At 40.6% G+C, this 15,546-nt stretch overlaps 1 protein-coding gene across 1 annotated transcript; it reads right to left on the reverse strand.

The window, feature by feature from the left end:
- Positions 1-672: 672 nt before the first annotated feature.
- Positions 673-10,500, reverse strand: MMP8 (matrix metallopeptidase 8). The gene is made up of 10 exons (XM_087434033.1): positions 10,340-10,500; positions 8,438-8,682; positions 7,644-7,792; positions 7,431-7,556; positions 4,649-4,810; positions 3,195-3,312; positions 2,295-2,428; positions 1,569-1,722; positions 939-1,042; positions 673-782 (listed from the first exon to the last, which is right to left on the reverse strand). The coding sequence occupies exons 1-10, from the start codon at positions 10,448-10,450 to the stop codon at positions 673-675; spliced, it is 1,413 nt and encodes a 470-aa protein (XP_087290159.1). The 5' UTR covers positions 10,451-10,500.
- Between the last annotated feature and the right edge of the window lie 5,046 nt (positions 10,501-15,546).

A 15,546-nucleotide genomic window follows, 5' to 3' on the forward strand; every position in this document is an offset into this window, starting at 1 on the left:
CATATGGCCTTCTCCACTGTGTGTCTGTGTCTCTCCTCTTCTTATAAGGACACCAGTTCTTAGGCCCACCCTAATCCAGCATAACTTCATCTTAACTAATTACATCTGCAAAGACTCTAGTTCCAAACAAGGTACATTCATAGGTACTTGGCGTTAGGACTTCAACATATCTTTTTGGGGAACACAATTCAACTCATAACATATATCAACAATATTTCTTTCCAAGAGTGGAAAATAGCACATTTTTGATAAAGGCAAGGGGTACTGTCTATGTTGTTCATAATCCTTACTTCTAACCTAAATCCAGTGCTAAACTGCATGTAGCAGATATGCTTAATACATGTTTAAAGAGACTTAGGAATATATGAGCATTATAGAAGTCAGATAAGCAAATAATGAAATAGTGAATAGTGAAGTGACAAAGAGGGGTTAATCTTCTTCTTGTTATGAATTCGCTGACCCGAGATGGAATGCATAAGAACTAAGGCAGCCTCTGCAAACAGCGGAATTTTCAAATGTGTTTTCACTGAAGACAGGTCCAATGAATACAGTGATAGCAAACAACATTATTTGTTGTTGAGAAAAGTATAAATAGGTCACAATTTAATGGATATGCAAATTAGATTTCCCTGCCTTATTTGGAAAAGGGATACAAAAAATTTTGATTTTGCTTCAACTTCGTCTACAGTTAAGCCATTTATTGCTTCTTGCAATCCTAGTAACTCTACGAGTATTAAGATCAAATGCATAATAATATGGTCCGCTGAAGAAAAGGAAGTAGTCTATAAAAAAAAGAGATAATGTATTGAATTAGCTTGTAGAAGATCTCAGATGTTTTCAATTAAAGAGACCCCACTCCAGTCCCAATATGACATTCAAATGCAAATGTACTATTTTAAAAAATAAAACACATTTATTAACAGTTTTTTTCTACTTACGATCTTGCTGGAAAACTGCATCAATTCTCCTTTCTATTCCTCCAAAGGCACTTGCTATGATTTTGGGAAAACCTGCATCCATGGATCGTCTTTGGTTATCAAATCTGATGAGAAAAAAAATGTTCTGTGTTTTATAAAATGTATATGTATCATTAATACTAAAACAGGCTTCTGATTGCTGGCGCAGTGTTACTTTCAAGAAGAAGAGCTTATATTTTTACAACTTTTACTTAATTGGTACACAGTCTCTCTCTCTCTGAATAAATGTAAATAATAAGTCCAACTTGGACATCAAATTCTGTATGCTATCTGGATAACATTAGCTTGCGTGTGCTACAATTTAACTCATAAATGAGAATTAGCCTGTTTCTTTGCATCCCACCCCCTAGCGTTTTATTAAGGTTTGCTCTGTTCAGATATAGAATCCTCAATACCATGATGCAGGCATTTTAATTTTATAAAAATGAAAATTTCAAAAGCCATAACGACATCAATCATCTTGTGAAAAAGAATGCCTATCAAAGACCACCTAGATTTTTAAAACCTTTAGATGCCTGATTGTTAGTGGTTTGTAGACAGGGTAAAGCAACATAGGTTTCAATCTGTAACTAAAAAAATAGTTTCCCTTACCTCCAATATTGGTCTTTTACGAAGAAGTATGTTTTACTCTCATAGGAAACAGCTGCATCAATTGCTCGGACACTGCTTGGGAAGCCGTAGTTGGATATATCCTTGGGATAACCTGGCTGAATGTCATAGCCATTCAGAGCCCAGTATTTGTTGCCTGCCAATGATTCAGGTTATATGTTAGACAAAGTTCTTCCACTCCTACAAAACGTGTACCACTTCTTCGTCTTTGCATAAATTCATCATAGAAATGAAAATGGAAAAAGTAGTGTTTAAAAGATAGAGGTGGTAGAGTTAAGTTCATTGGGCTATGATGGCCCTTGTGGTTGCCCAGCACCTATAAAAAAATTCAAACTTCTTAGCCTTACATTCAGGGCCCCACAATTGGATGTCTGATCTCATGTGACTTCTATACAGAGATTAAATTACAGCCCTGGGGAATCTTGGGAAATTACATCTGGGATGAGGGTAGAGGAAGACTAAAGATGGTCTCATATGGTTTTCTTATCTTGTAGATGAGAAACTGAGGCCTGAAGAGGGTACAGTCTGCTAAAGTTCACATAGAAGTTCGTGGCAGAGATGGGACTAATCCAGGTCTCTTGATAAAACCTTGGCCAGCGTAACAATCTCTCACTGGCTCACCTCCTCTGAACCTGGAAGGGACCACAAAGAAGTCTTTCTCCTCCCTTCAGGTAGAACTAAAATAAGATGAAAACCATAGGCAGTTACCTTTAAATAGGAAAACTAGGTCCCTGTCAAAATCCTCATAAGCAGCCTGTATACCATTTGGCAGGGATCGCCAGAATAGAGAAATAAAATTGAGTTCGACACTTCGTAGCTGGGGATGCCTTCTCCAAAAGTACCTAATGGAACACAGGGGACAAAAGCACACACACAATAGTCTAAGTAGGCAGCTTCTGTGAGACTTGGGCTAGTATTGCCCCTTATAAGATTGCTGGAAGGACGTGACAATATAGTGAATGCATAGTTTCCAGCACAGTGACCAACATACAGCCAGTGCTTTATGGTGATATCGTCCATCCTGTGAGTACTTTACAGTTTTCAGAGGATGTCATAGAAGTGACCTTATTTGGTTATATTTTGCACTGTCCCCTCCTCACACATTGATAAGTCTTATTTTGTTAGTCTGTTTCATTAGTGTTCCTACAAAATGATGAGAATATTTAGAATATTCCAGCAAAAGTAATACAAGTACACTCAGCCTGTGATTAAACAATCACAAAATAGCCAATGGAAAATTGAAAAATTCTATCAGTTAGATGATTTTCCCTGAAGCTTATTAAGTGATAATTTTCACTTACTTGACTGAATTTGGGTGGAATTGAATGCTCTTTTGGTCTTGGATAAACCCAGCTATGGAGTTCCTAAGCAGCTAGAGCCCATGTTTGTTTACAGCTGATATCACAAACATCTGATGAATGTTTCAGTTACTTTTCTTTCCCTGCATGTTTTGAGTTACCCAGAAAACACTGTAAATTCCAATGAGCTGCATATGCGTAGAATTCAAAAGTAAAAGCTGAGTAATGTGTAATATGTGACTTAGTTAGAATCCAGTTTTAAGTTATGCCAGTAAAAGAAGTCAAAGGAAGGAATGGTTCAATCTTATACTTGTCTTGAAAGAAAAGTATTTCTCCACGGAGTGTGACTATAGCATCAAATGTCAGCCTAGGGTCACAGGCTGTGGGTGTGGTTGATCCAGTTGGTTGGATAGGGTTGTTTGAAGGTCCTGAAAAAAAAAAAAGGGTCCAGTGTGACTCTTAGTGTACTTCAGACACTTCTTAGGATGGTGAAGCGTCTTCATATGAAGAGAAATGCTACCAGACTATCCCACAAGGCATTAAAGTAACTGTGCATTTGGCCCTCTTAAAGTTGCTGTTGTGTGTGTGTTTTTTTAAGTACGAGTAATGGTGATTTTCAGGGACAGTTCTAAGTTAAGATGTGAGGTAAAGAAATTTGAATTCTATGCTTCCCCCTCTTTAAAATCCTAATTCCCTCCTTCTCCCCATGTTGGTTCCTCTTACTGTGTTTTTGGTCGCTCAGTATCTACTTCCTCCTTCCCCACCAAAATCCACCTTCAGGAAAGGAGCTGATATGAGTCTCTTACCCCACAGCATAAATATAAGTCAAATTTTAGCAATAATTTTTCTATAAGTATTTGTATTTTTTGTGTGCTTTCTCATTGTAGAATTAAGTGCTATCCTAACAGTTGAGATAATTTAAAACATAGGTTAGGCAAGGAAAGGAGGTGTTTTCAGGAAAAAAGGAGTTGCGGGGTAGAAGCAGTTAGAGTAGGTCTCCTCATTCCTGAAAATTCTACCATCATGAAAAAATTCCCTAGTTGTGTTATCCTGGCATGCTTGGTTTTATAATGCTGTCCCACCGGAGAGGGGAGAATGCTTTCCCCGCTCCACTCCACTCTTTTCCATTCCATTCCCTTCCCTTCCACTCAAAACTTTTTTAAAGAGCCGCAGACCTCTCCTCTGGTTTCTTGTTCTTAAGCACAGCCAGTAGGGGGCAGCAAGGCAAGAGGGAGGACAGATGCAGTACCTAGACAGTACTTCTTATAACAGGGCCAAGGGCCTCTATCCCTCCTTGAAGTATCAATCACTTCTCTAAAAATGTTTCTTTCTGTCCATCCTCCATTCTCATTCCCCTCCTTCCCCCACAGACAACAATCTTAATATGTTCAATATATATCTTTCTGTTAGCACGTTACTTGAAAATGGCTTGCTTTGTCTATATGCATTTTTAATTTATGTAGTTTCATATATTTTGTAATGTAATTTATACACTGTGTAATATGTATCATTCTGTTTCTTTTTCATGAAGTGCAATGTTTTAAAGACCCATGTGTGTTGTTGCCGTATGTACTTCTAATTGACTATTTCTAACTGCCGCACATTACTCTGAGGCACCTATTCACTACATTTTACCTGTAAATTCTCCTCCTGAGAGACTCCCAGGTGCCCTCCAACTTCTACCACCACAGACAAGACCACAATGAACATCCTTGACATGCCCAGGTCTCACCATGTACTGCAGTGTTCTTCAGATGACCTTACCATAGATGGCCTGAATGCCATTGATGTCATCTTGGGAGAGCGAGTAGGTGCTGGTTTCCCTGAAAGCGTAGTTGGGATACATCAAGGCACCGGGGTCAGAGGAGTGAGCGAGCCCCAAGGAATGGCCAAATTCATGGGCAGCAACAAGAAACAAGTTGTAATCTGAAATGCAAGCATGTGTGGTGAATGGCTCTAAGTGGAACCAAGGGCGGTGGAAATATGATCTCAAGGAATGCAGTTTTCCAAGCCAAAATTGCCTGGGGAAACAGCCCTTCCTGCACCTTTTTCATTTTCCCTTCAGGTACCTGAAGAAATGGAAATTGGAAAGAATCAGGGTAGAAGCTATAGGTTAAGATTAGGTGAGTATGAGCTTCTCAACAAATCTTAGAAGAAAAGTTGCCTTTATTCCGATTCCCATATTTCATGGATGTGGACCTGAGGTTTAGAGAAACGATGGCAGAGCCATCACAGGTCTCGTGACTTTCAGAAGCCCTCTCCCCTTGTGCGCTCACATCTACCTCTCGCCAGGCCCTCAGGCCCTCAGCCCCGTTAGTAGAGTCTCAGTGAACAGGTAGGTAGAAAATGAGCTTGCCAGGCAGCAGAGTAGCCTCAGATGCAGAGCTGACTCACTTTGGCTCCCTAATCCCCCACAGGCTAGTACCAGCTTTTCCCTGATTCTGAGCTCTCCAAGCAGCTCCAGACACTCCACCAGAAAGAGACAAACCCTGACTCTTTTCTTCCCTTTCCTCCTCTTTTAATTTCCACAAGCAGAGTGCCTTTCACAAGTGGGAACTTAAAAACTCCCAAGGCTCGCACTTCCTATCAAATAAAGTCCAAGCTTCTTTGCGAAGTCCAAGACTTCTCCACTTGGCTCCAGCAGCCATTCGAGGGCTTGACATGTTATGTGAATCCTTCACTCCAGCCAGTCTATGTGCCATCTTACAAACACACTGTGCATTTCCCTACATGCCAACTTAAAAAAAAGATACACAGTTGTAGAGTACTTTCTATATGCGAGGAAATGTAATATTGTTTAATTCTCACAATATTTTTATGAAGCATTGTTAGAAATATTTTTACAGTAAAGGAACTGAAGCCCACAGATTTTGTTACTGGTCTTGCAACTAGTAGGTGGGAGAGCCATGGTCGAACCCAGATATGGTGGCAAGACCCGTGCTCTTACTAAAACATCCCACTTCCTTTTGATAATTAGCCTACTAAAATTCTACCCAAGCTCCAAGACTTGCTTTCTTGATCATCACACATCCCTCTATTTTTGCATTCACAAATGCATTTCAAAAAATGTTTTGAGTGCCTGGAGTACTAGATGAGAGAGCAGTTGGAGGAGAAATAAAGGCCGTTGGGATTCTGAGGAGGAAGGCCTCATTTCCAGCTGAAAGTAAAGACAGGGGGTGGCATTTGACATAGCATGGAAAGAGAGAGATTTTGAAGGTGGGGCTTAGGGTGTGGGGAAGGACATTTTAGAAGAGGACAATGTGAACAAATGTAGGGAACTTGGAAAGCACATGGAATGATCCAGGAATAGTGAACGTGCAATGTGGCTGGTGTGTGCGAAATATGAAGACAAGTCGTGAAAGATGAGATTGGAAAGTCATCAAGAGGCTTTAATGCCAAATGAAGGTATTTGGATGTTATTTTGTCCAGAAAATGTCAACACTGAAAGTTTTAAGCAGGAGAGTAAGGTAATCCAAGATGGGCTTTCCAAAGACAAACCTTGCTGCAGTGTTGGGAAAAATTAGAGGGAGCAGAGATTGGAGGTAAACAGTCCAGGTGGGAATTTGGTTCATTTAGTTCAGGTAAGAGGTAATGACTATCTGAACTAGTGGGGAGGGCAATAGGAATGCAAAGTAGTGGAGAGTGTTATTTATCTTTGGGTACATATAGCCCCTAGCACAGGGACTTAAGTAGAATAAATACAACACATATGTTGAGAAAACGATGAGAGGAACAGGTCTCAAGCAAAGGTAAAAGGTTCCTTTCCTATTATTTTCTAAAAAGTGTTCTGTGGCATATTGTTACCCCATGGCCTTGTGAAGTACCATGTGGTCTGGATATACCTGTCCTTATCCTCAATCCTTCCCTTCAGGTGGTCCAACTCTTATTATTCTGAGTCTTCTCCTGAAAGGGGTGTTTGCATACCATTGAAAAAGAGCTCCAAGAAGATGAAATAACTAGACGAAAAAAAAAAAAGAGGGCTGCTGTCTTTTAAGTTGGACAGTTTTCTGAATCAACTCAATTATTTCTGAATTTCCAAAAATAGAGACCTTTTTCAAACACCATTAAATTTTAGAATACTAAAAATATATATATGCCATACAGCAATGGTCAGCAAACTTTTTCTGTAAAGGTCCAGAGACTAAATATTTTAGGCCTTGTGAGCCATATTGTCTCTGTTGCAACTACTCAGCTCTGTTGTTGTAGCATAAAAACAGCCATAGATGATACATAAACAAATAAGTGTGTCCCTTTTCCAATAAAACTTTATTTATACAAACAGAGCCAGGCAGGATTTAGCCATGGTCTGTAGCTTTCTGAGTCCTGCCCTAGGAAACAAGGTCAGTTATTAGCTTCAGGATTTTTTTTTACACCTAAATTGACTTAGTGTCTTGAGGTAGCAAAAATTTTAAACGGTCAGTTTGCATGAGTTTGAAATGTTACAATAACTTGGATGTGTGTGTGTCTGTGTGTGCGTGGAGGGGGAATTCTAATGTGGCAAAAGTTCATTTAAAGCTGCAATATGGACACAAGCTTGTTAACTTACTTTCGTCGTCTGTGGTCCATGTTTCATCCAAATCAAAATGAGCATCTCCTCCAATACCTTGGCCTGGCTGAAAGGCATGAGCAAGGATTCCATCAGGTCCATCAAATGGAGAATTGTCACCATGATCTGAAATAAAACAATTTGTTTTAGGTCCTTGCCAAGTCTCAGCTTAGCCAGGGAAAGCAAAATTGAGCATGACTGCTTCAAGCCTACCTCCTCGGACAAAAGTAATCCTGATGTCTGCTTTTTTCTGTGAGATCCTTGTGAATGTCAGCGGTGATGCTTCACTCCAGAGTTTAAAGGCTTGCTCAAAAGATTTCACCACGTCAGCCCCTGATAAGTCTGGGGGATAGCTAATAATGCTTCAAAATGAGAAGATGTGTGAAGTGCTCATTATTATTTAGAACAGCAGTCTGTCAACAGACTGAGTTACTCTATTTTGGAGTGAGTTGCATACATGATGCGCTACCACTGGAGACGGTATAAGGAAGGAGTACAGGACTCAGGGTTGAAGAGAGATGTGGGTTCTAGAGAAATTACTACATGTCTTGAAACTCAATTTCCTTATTGATAAAATGAGGATAATAAAGTAGTACCTCTCTCATAGGGTTGTTTTGAGGATTAAATACACATAAAGTATTTAGTTCACTACTTGGCAAATAGAAATATTCAACAAATATTGGGTATTGTCATGATCATTATCATCATCAGGATGCATGAAATGTGGGGCTAGATTGTCTCCAGCAACGATTAAGCCTAACATTGCCATTGGCCTCTTTAGATTGTTAGAGAAGGAAGACAAAAGTGGCAGGCTTTGGAGTGAAAAGAACCAATGGGGCTTTTACCCTTTCATTCTCAGACTCATTCACCAGAATCTAAACTCTATAAGGGCAGAGATATTTATTTGTCTCTAGTGTATCCCAAGTCCTAGAACAGTGCCTGGTACATCGTAAGAGCTCAGTAAACACTGGCTGAATGAATGAATTCTGAAACTCTAGAAATATTACCTGTAGGTCAGGTGAGTTTGTTGCCACTTGGGGTTTCCTGGGGTTATCATATAACTGACACCATCAGGCACTCCACAGCGAGGCTTTTGCATCACCGCCAGAGTTTCCTCATCTGGCTGCCCCGTCACTTTCAACCCAAAGAATCGTTGCATTTCTTTAAGCTTTTCAACAATCACACTAGTGCTGTTCTTCCTTGCAGACCGATGTTCTCCCTTTGGTAATTGGTAGAAATTTTCTAGGTAATTCTAGATAAAGACAAACATATAAGGTAACTTGCTGTGAAATTACCTTCAGTTCTTTGGGCATTTTGCATTCCTTTCTAAGTTTCTGCAGAGGTCAAACTGGGGCTAATAACCTGATAGCAACAGGAACAAAACACAAATTGGTAGCTTGACTTTGAGGGAACAGTGCCTATTGGAAAGAATAGCCCTCTTGTCAGTACTCCAGTTAATGTTTATGCATAAAAATGGGTATTTCATAAGGAATGAAGTCCAAGTCCTCATGCAAAATGCTAGTATACAGTCAGGAGACTGCCTTCTTATTTTTATTGAAAAAATAGCAATAGCACTTATTGACTTCTTGAGACATTAATTGCATCAATGCTGATTGGGTCTTTTACTTCTCTTTTCACTATTGTATTAATCATCCTCATGAAGAAATGGAGGCGCAGAGATGGAAAGAACTTGCCAAGATGACAATTCAGGCCTCAAGTCACCATGTTGCTTCTCAAATGAAAGTTGACAATTTCAAAAGAAGAACTCCAAATATGTTTTGGGGCAACAGCGGCATCTCTAACATTAGCATTTTATCCACCACAGTCACTCTTTGGAAGGAGCCAACACTCATGAGGAGGTAAAGGTTCTGAGGGGGTATTAAGCCAATTGTAAGACTTCTTTCTCTCACCTTAAGCAGCCTGTGAACACCTGGCGCTTTGCAAGTGACATAGGACAGAGAGCTTTTGTGCTCGCACAGATTTTGGGATCAGATATGTTTGGGTTCAAATCTTGGCTCTACCACAGATTAACTGTGAGTCCTTGGACATATCACTTAACTGACTTAAGATTTACTTTAGTCTCTGAAGTGGAAATGATAATACCCCCTTCACAGGGTTGTCGTGAGGATGAAATGAGATGCTTGTGAAGTGCTTAGCAGGGTGCCTCATGCAGAGTAAACACTTAATGAACTCTAGCTGTTAGTCCAGGAGTCACTATTACCACTGAAAGAGATTAAAAAAAAATAAGTAAAAGAAAAAGCAATGAGAATAATCATTTTCTAAAATTGTAATACTAAAAAAATTATGTGTGACAAATTTGTGATAGCATTCCCTGTGTTTCTTAAAAATGTAGCCTGACTTTCATACTGCAAAACCATGGAAAAAAGCTATTGGTTCCACTTTTATAGCACTTCCAAGAGTTTATAAACAGCCCCATAATCTGGTATTAGGAAATCTGATTACACTATGAACTGATTTCTAGTCCCTTATAATTTCCCATCCTCATGCTCATTTCTACACCTGGGATTTTTGGCTGCAAAGGTCCATATAGAGAGCATCAGACATGTAGCAACTGGGTTTGAGATATACTGAAAGGGAAAATCCTAGGTAAGTGAGAAAGAAAATAATTTAGTTTTGTAATTAAAACCATTTCTTTTAAAAGGCCTCTCCAACTGGAGGCAGCTCAGCAGCAGTATTTTCCCAGGGTTTGAAGAGCCTGGCTTGTTTTCATGCCCAGCCTTTAGAGGGCCCAGCTTGGAACCTTCCAAATCACTGAAACAAGACATTCAACCTCAAATCATCCAGAGAATTTCTTTCAGGTTCTTTTAACTAAAAAGAGAGAAAAAAAACCCCACGCAATTTCCTAATAACTGGCAAATCAACCAGCCACCAACTGATAGTCAATTTACCTGGACGATTTTTGTATTTTTCTCTTCTGGGGATTCAGAAGGTATTGGAAAGGCCTTGGAAAGCTGTATGTCGAGTAAGAGCAGAAGTGGAAGCGTCTTCAGAGTGAACATGGCCTTTTCTTCAAACACTACCTCTCCTGGCCTGCCTCTCTCCCCCTCTGGGTAGGGTCCTTCCCCCGGTGGGTGCCCTGAGGTTCACAGCATCGTGTGTCTCTCTTTTGGTCCCTTATAAAGCCATGTCTTAAACAATTGCCACATCAGAAATGTGAAGCAACATGGGTTAATTACACTCTGACTATTTTGCAATGTTATAATGTGATTTAGTACCCACAACTGGGGGAATGTTTCAACAGAGAAAAGCGCAATTTGCCATTCTTTGCTTTTGGAGTTTTTAGATATTTACTTTTGCAAAATTATCTGTTTAAGGAAAAGGAATAGGAGACTATTCCTGAAGTTAATGAACAGCAGTTATCTATGGGTTTACATTTTTGGGGTATGTAAGATGCTGCAGCTGTATTAATTTATGCAAGGGAATATTGTTAGATTAGTGGTAGGTGTCTTGGGACCAAGGAGTCCAATTAGAGAATCTCTGTATTCATCTATCTCGCTGTATGTGAGGAGAGGGTGTGCCTGTGTGCATTGTGACAAAGCAGGCTTTGCATGTGGGTCCTGGAACAGCTTCTGCAGGATGTGATTTTGGCATCAATGTCTTAGAAAATCCCCAATCTGCAGGCTGGATTTTCCACAAGAAAGACAAAGAAAGCAATACTGATGATGATAATAAACATTTGCTGAATATTCATTAAGTCCCAGACATATATGCTGTGTATATATATTACCTCAGTCCATCCTCACATGGCCTTGGGAGGCAGATGCTACTGTTATCTGTATTTTGTAGATGAAATCAAATCCAGGGAAGTGAGATGATTTATACAGGTCACAAGCTAAATTCGTGGAGGAGCCAGGCTTCAATCCCAGGCGGTATGTTGAGAGAGACTGAGCTGGCAGCTGCTCCGTCAGGCTCTGTTTTGTAGTCTCCCACTCACGTGCCTGGCTAGCCTATAGTGGAGCAGTAGCTCCAGGCCTGTAACATCTGGAATCCCTTGGCTTGTGTTCATGGAGAAGGAGATAAGGCAGAGGAAGAATGAGATGTCATATATATTCCCCAGGGAAAACGGTGAGGGGATTTTCAGACAATGTGGCTACATAGGGGGCTGTATTGGTCAGCCGTCCTTGGGCATGCTTTCCAAATCATGTCACCTGGTCTCACTTATTCTGACTCTATGTGCATGTAGATTATGTTACCAGACAGTCTTTGCACATATTCATGTACATTTATTTATATATAAGAGCAGGTATTCTTGTGTAGAAATGTTTACGTCAACATGTATGAAGTATAACATCTGTTAATATGTAAATGATGTCCTTGTTTGAGATGCTGTGGTAAGTACTGCAGTTCCCTGCTGATGTTTCTTACAAGCTTTGTAAACAATCCAAGGAAATGTATCTTGGGTCAGAACTTATTTGGACAGCAGATTAATGTTCATGGTGTAGATTCCTGCATTCACTTAGTAAGCATTTCCTGCCACCCACCATATGCCAGGTGCTGTGATAGGTACTAGATTATTGGGGATGTTAACAGTGGTTCAGATGAAATGCTGTGGGAGTCTGGAGGAAAGTACAATGGCAGAGGTTGGTGGAATCAAGGAAGGCTTCATGAGGGACACAGCGTTTGAGCTAGACCTTGAAGGAGAAGCAGAATGTGGACATGCAGAGATGTGGTGATCCATTCCTTGTATGTGAGTGGTAGCTTTCCCCCTAAGTTGTTCAAGCTGTTCTATGGTTGTGATCATGTTAACACTCCCTGAGTACATGACTTAGTCATGATGTGGCTTCCTCCACATTAAGTCTTTAGTAGGAAAAAACCCTTTTCCTACTGAATGAGAATGACCTAACGTTGGTCTACCTTATGTTGAGTTATTTTGATGCCCTGGCTTGTTTATAAAGTTTGTAAACTTACTTTCTTCTGAACATAATAGTAAGTGATTTAAGCAAGAATCCAAAATTTTGGTGAACTCAGTTTTCCAGCATTTGTGTAAATCTTGCGTCAAAAACCAGAGTTGTTGGATCTGGATCCCTAACAGGTGCAGCCCCAGTGCAGGGTGGAGAAGGCCACATTTGTTTTCTGGGCCTCCAGCTTCTGCTTTCTGAATCCTTTCTCCACACCTGACTGCCGCTCACCTCCATGGTGTCTGTGCCTCACCCCTTCTGGTACCTAGAACCCAGAATTCTCTCAGGCTGTCTCTACTTGGAAAACCTCCTTCAGGGAAAGGATCAGCTATCAGTCATTCTACACCTCAGTGTGAACTTAGGGTCTATTTGTCTTTTAAGTCAATTTCTTACTAGAAAAAAAACCAAACAAACAAGCAAACAAATTTTTAAAAATGAAGACTTTGTTCTTTATAACATCAGTTTCAGAGCAAGTAAGAAGATGGAGGAAGTTTAGTTTGTACAGAAATAATGCAAGGCAATGGAGGATCTTTCTGTCTCCCCAATGCCACCCCTTGTAGGCAGCAACCTAGTCTGACCATCCGATGTGCTGTTCCACAGCAGAATAGCAAGTTGTATTTTTATAGCTCAGTTTTGCTTTTTAGGCCTGAAGAGATGAAGTTGATGGACAGATATATTTTGTTTTCTCTTTAGTTAAAACAAAAAAATAAAAAGGAGAATGAGTCCAGCCAGCTGGGATGGGCATAGGTAGCAGAGAAAGCTGCCAGGAGGTGTTCATGTGTGCCTGAATCAGAAGGATGAGTAGGAGTTTGCCAATGGGAAATGTGATCCAGTAGAGGAACTAGCACACTGTAAGCACAGAAGCGTACCCAGTGAAGCAGACGGCTCATTTGATTCATATAAGCCAAGGCATAGTATCCTCTGCATCATGCATTTTTGAACTCTGGTGATCAGGATGGAAGTCTACACACCCTGATCAAGTTAACAGGATGATTGTCGGGATCATAACTGTGGTGAAGGGTAAAGAGCATTGGACTTGAAATTATACTAGGTAGGTTCAAATTGTAGTTCTGTCACTTCCTACTTATGCAACTTTTGGCAAATCATCTAAATTCTTCTGAGCTTCAGCTTTCACATCTATAAAACTGGTGCATGAACATCTCTCTCGTACAGCATCAAGAGGATTAGATGAGATAACATATGTAAAAGCTCTGTGTAAGCCCTCCAGTGTGGTGTCCTCTTTGTATTATGAAAGTGATAAAGTCATGGCCGTGCTAGTTCATGTGTCCATTCTGTGAATTGAGTTAGCAATGTTGAAAGGGTCTTCTTTTCCAGAAAGAGAAGTACTTCAAAGTTAAACCACCAAGTGATGAAGTAACTTCCATACAGTTTCCTTCAGTGTGCAGTGCTCAGTGCAGCCAGGGGACATATGCATGTAACTTACACACTTTGCACTTAAATGGTTAAGTTAAAATCGTACAAACCATCATGTACTATACACTGTGGTAAGCTGGCAGTCTTTACTATCAAGTGGTGGAAAGGTATGTGTTAAGTGTCTGCACTCTGTAGGACTCTGTCTTAGAAATTCACTATCTGTTATCTCCCTTAAGCTTCATAACAACCCAAAGAAGTAGGGGTTATTATCCCCATTTTTAAGATAAGGAAACTGATTCAGACATCTGATTCAAACTTTTACCTTTCCATTTATCCTTCCTAGTAATCCCTTTTGTTCTCTCAGTGAGGAAAGGTTCAAAATAAGGCTCTCGGTCTCAGCTCTACATCAGAATCCACATTAAAAATACAGATAAGTGGGCTCTAGTCTAGCTTCTGAGTCAGAATCTCTGAGGTGGGGTCCAGGCACGTAGAATTTTAGAGAGCATCCCAGGTGACTCTGAGAATGAGTTAAGAACCTTTGTTGTAAGAGAGGATAGAGAACATACAACAAGAAAGGTGAACATCCACACCTTAAGGGTTTAAAAGAAGAAAAAGTCACATCCTCCTAGAGACGTCAGCAAAGCCTTCATGGAGGGGGCAGCCCTCAAGGTGAATTTCAAATGATAAGTTGAATTTTGGTATTGAGATTGGGGTGACTGAGGGTGGGATTACAAGAAACAAAGAGCAAAGGCAGAGAGATCAGAAACCTTGGGTTATGTGTAGGAATTAACAAGGTTCTGGGTAAATAAGCATAGAATTTATAAAGAGAAGCAGGTTGGAATGGTAGGCTGGAACCAGATGGTGAAGGGGCAGGAATTGAACATCAAAAGATCAGTAATGAGAAGTCATTGTTGGCTTCTAGGTCAAGTGATGATTTGAGCTGAGTTAATAAAGCTAACCTGGCCACAGTGTCTTGGACAGACTGGGGTGGGGAGAAGCTGTAAGTAAGGAGAACAATTAAAGGATAAGGTAAGAGTTTTGGTGAAAGATCGTGAGGACCTGGCCCTGGGGGTGGCCATAGGTCTCCTCTGTGAAGAGGAGAGATACATCTCTCTTTGTGCAGGAATGGAGGGCAAAGAAATGAGGTTGAGGAGGACAAGAGGGAACCTGGGCCATCACACCATACATCTCCAGGGATAGCCATTCACATCACAAATGTACACTGGGGAATCCACATTGGATAACATCAATTGTCTGGATAAAGTAAGAGCTGTTGTCTTGAGTATAGGAGGTGGAAGCCAGGTTAGGGCTGGGGCTTGAAGGAATTGGAGGTGACTTACAAAAGCTATGGTAGTAAATTCAACAGGCAGATGAGGCCAATAAAGCCTGGCTGAGCAGCTGTGATGGCCCAGGCAAGTGAGAGGGTGGCTACAGTTAGCAATGGGGATCCCATCCCTATCTTGTTTATTAGCTTCAAATATTTCCATTTCTTCCCCCACTTCAGTTCCCCTCCCAACTGCAGGGTGTTGAGGAAGAGATAAAACCGAGAAAATGACCCATTGACAGTCAATAACTGTCCGCAAACCAGTTTGCAGAGACCCGTGAGAACAGACCATGACATCATAAGCATTTCCATTCCAAGCTGCCCTGTGTTTCTAGAGGCAGGAAACTGCTGACTGAATTTGCCAAAATTCTCCTCCTTCCTCCATCAGTCCAGCTCTGTGGCTGGGATGTCTCATTTTTCATTTTTCTTGAGCTGTGTCTTTTCTAAATCTTTTCCACTCTTGATTGTCTAACCTCATGCCCAGCTATACCAAGAAGGT

Source organism: Ceratotherium simum, chromosome 7 (assembly GCF_057802395.1).
Source record: "Ceratotherium simum simum isolate JZ-2026a chromosome 7, ASM5780239v1, whole genome shotgun sequence".
Taxonomy (NCBI): domain Eukaryota; kingdom Metazoa; phylum Chordata; class Mammalia; order Perissodactyla; family Rhinocerotidae; genus Ceratotherium; species Ceratotherium simum.

What these genes read in the sequence shown, in the direction of transcription:
- MMP8 (XM_087434033.1), bottom strand. Translation starts at nt 10,450, where the DNA reads ATGTTCACTCTGAAGACGCTTCCACTTCTGCTCTTACTCGACATACAG. An exon ending in ATACTTTTCTTTCAAGACAA is followed by an intron (nt 2,429 to 3,194) that starts GTATAAGATTGA and finishes GTGTTCCATTAG; the next exon opens with GTACTTTTGGAGAAGGCATC. An exon ending in GTAAAAGACCAATATTGGAG is followed by an intron (nt 1,043 to 1,568) that starts GTAAGGGAAACT and finishes TTTTCTCATCAG; the next exon opens with ATTTGATAACCAAAGACGAT.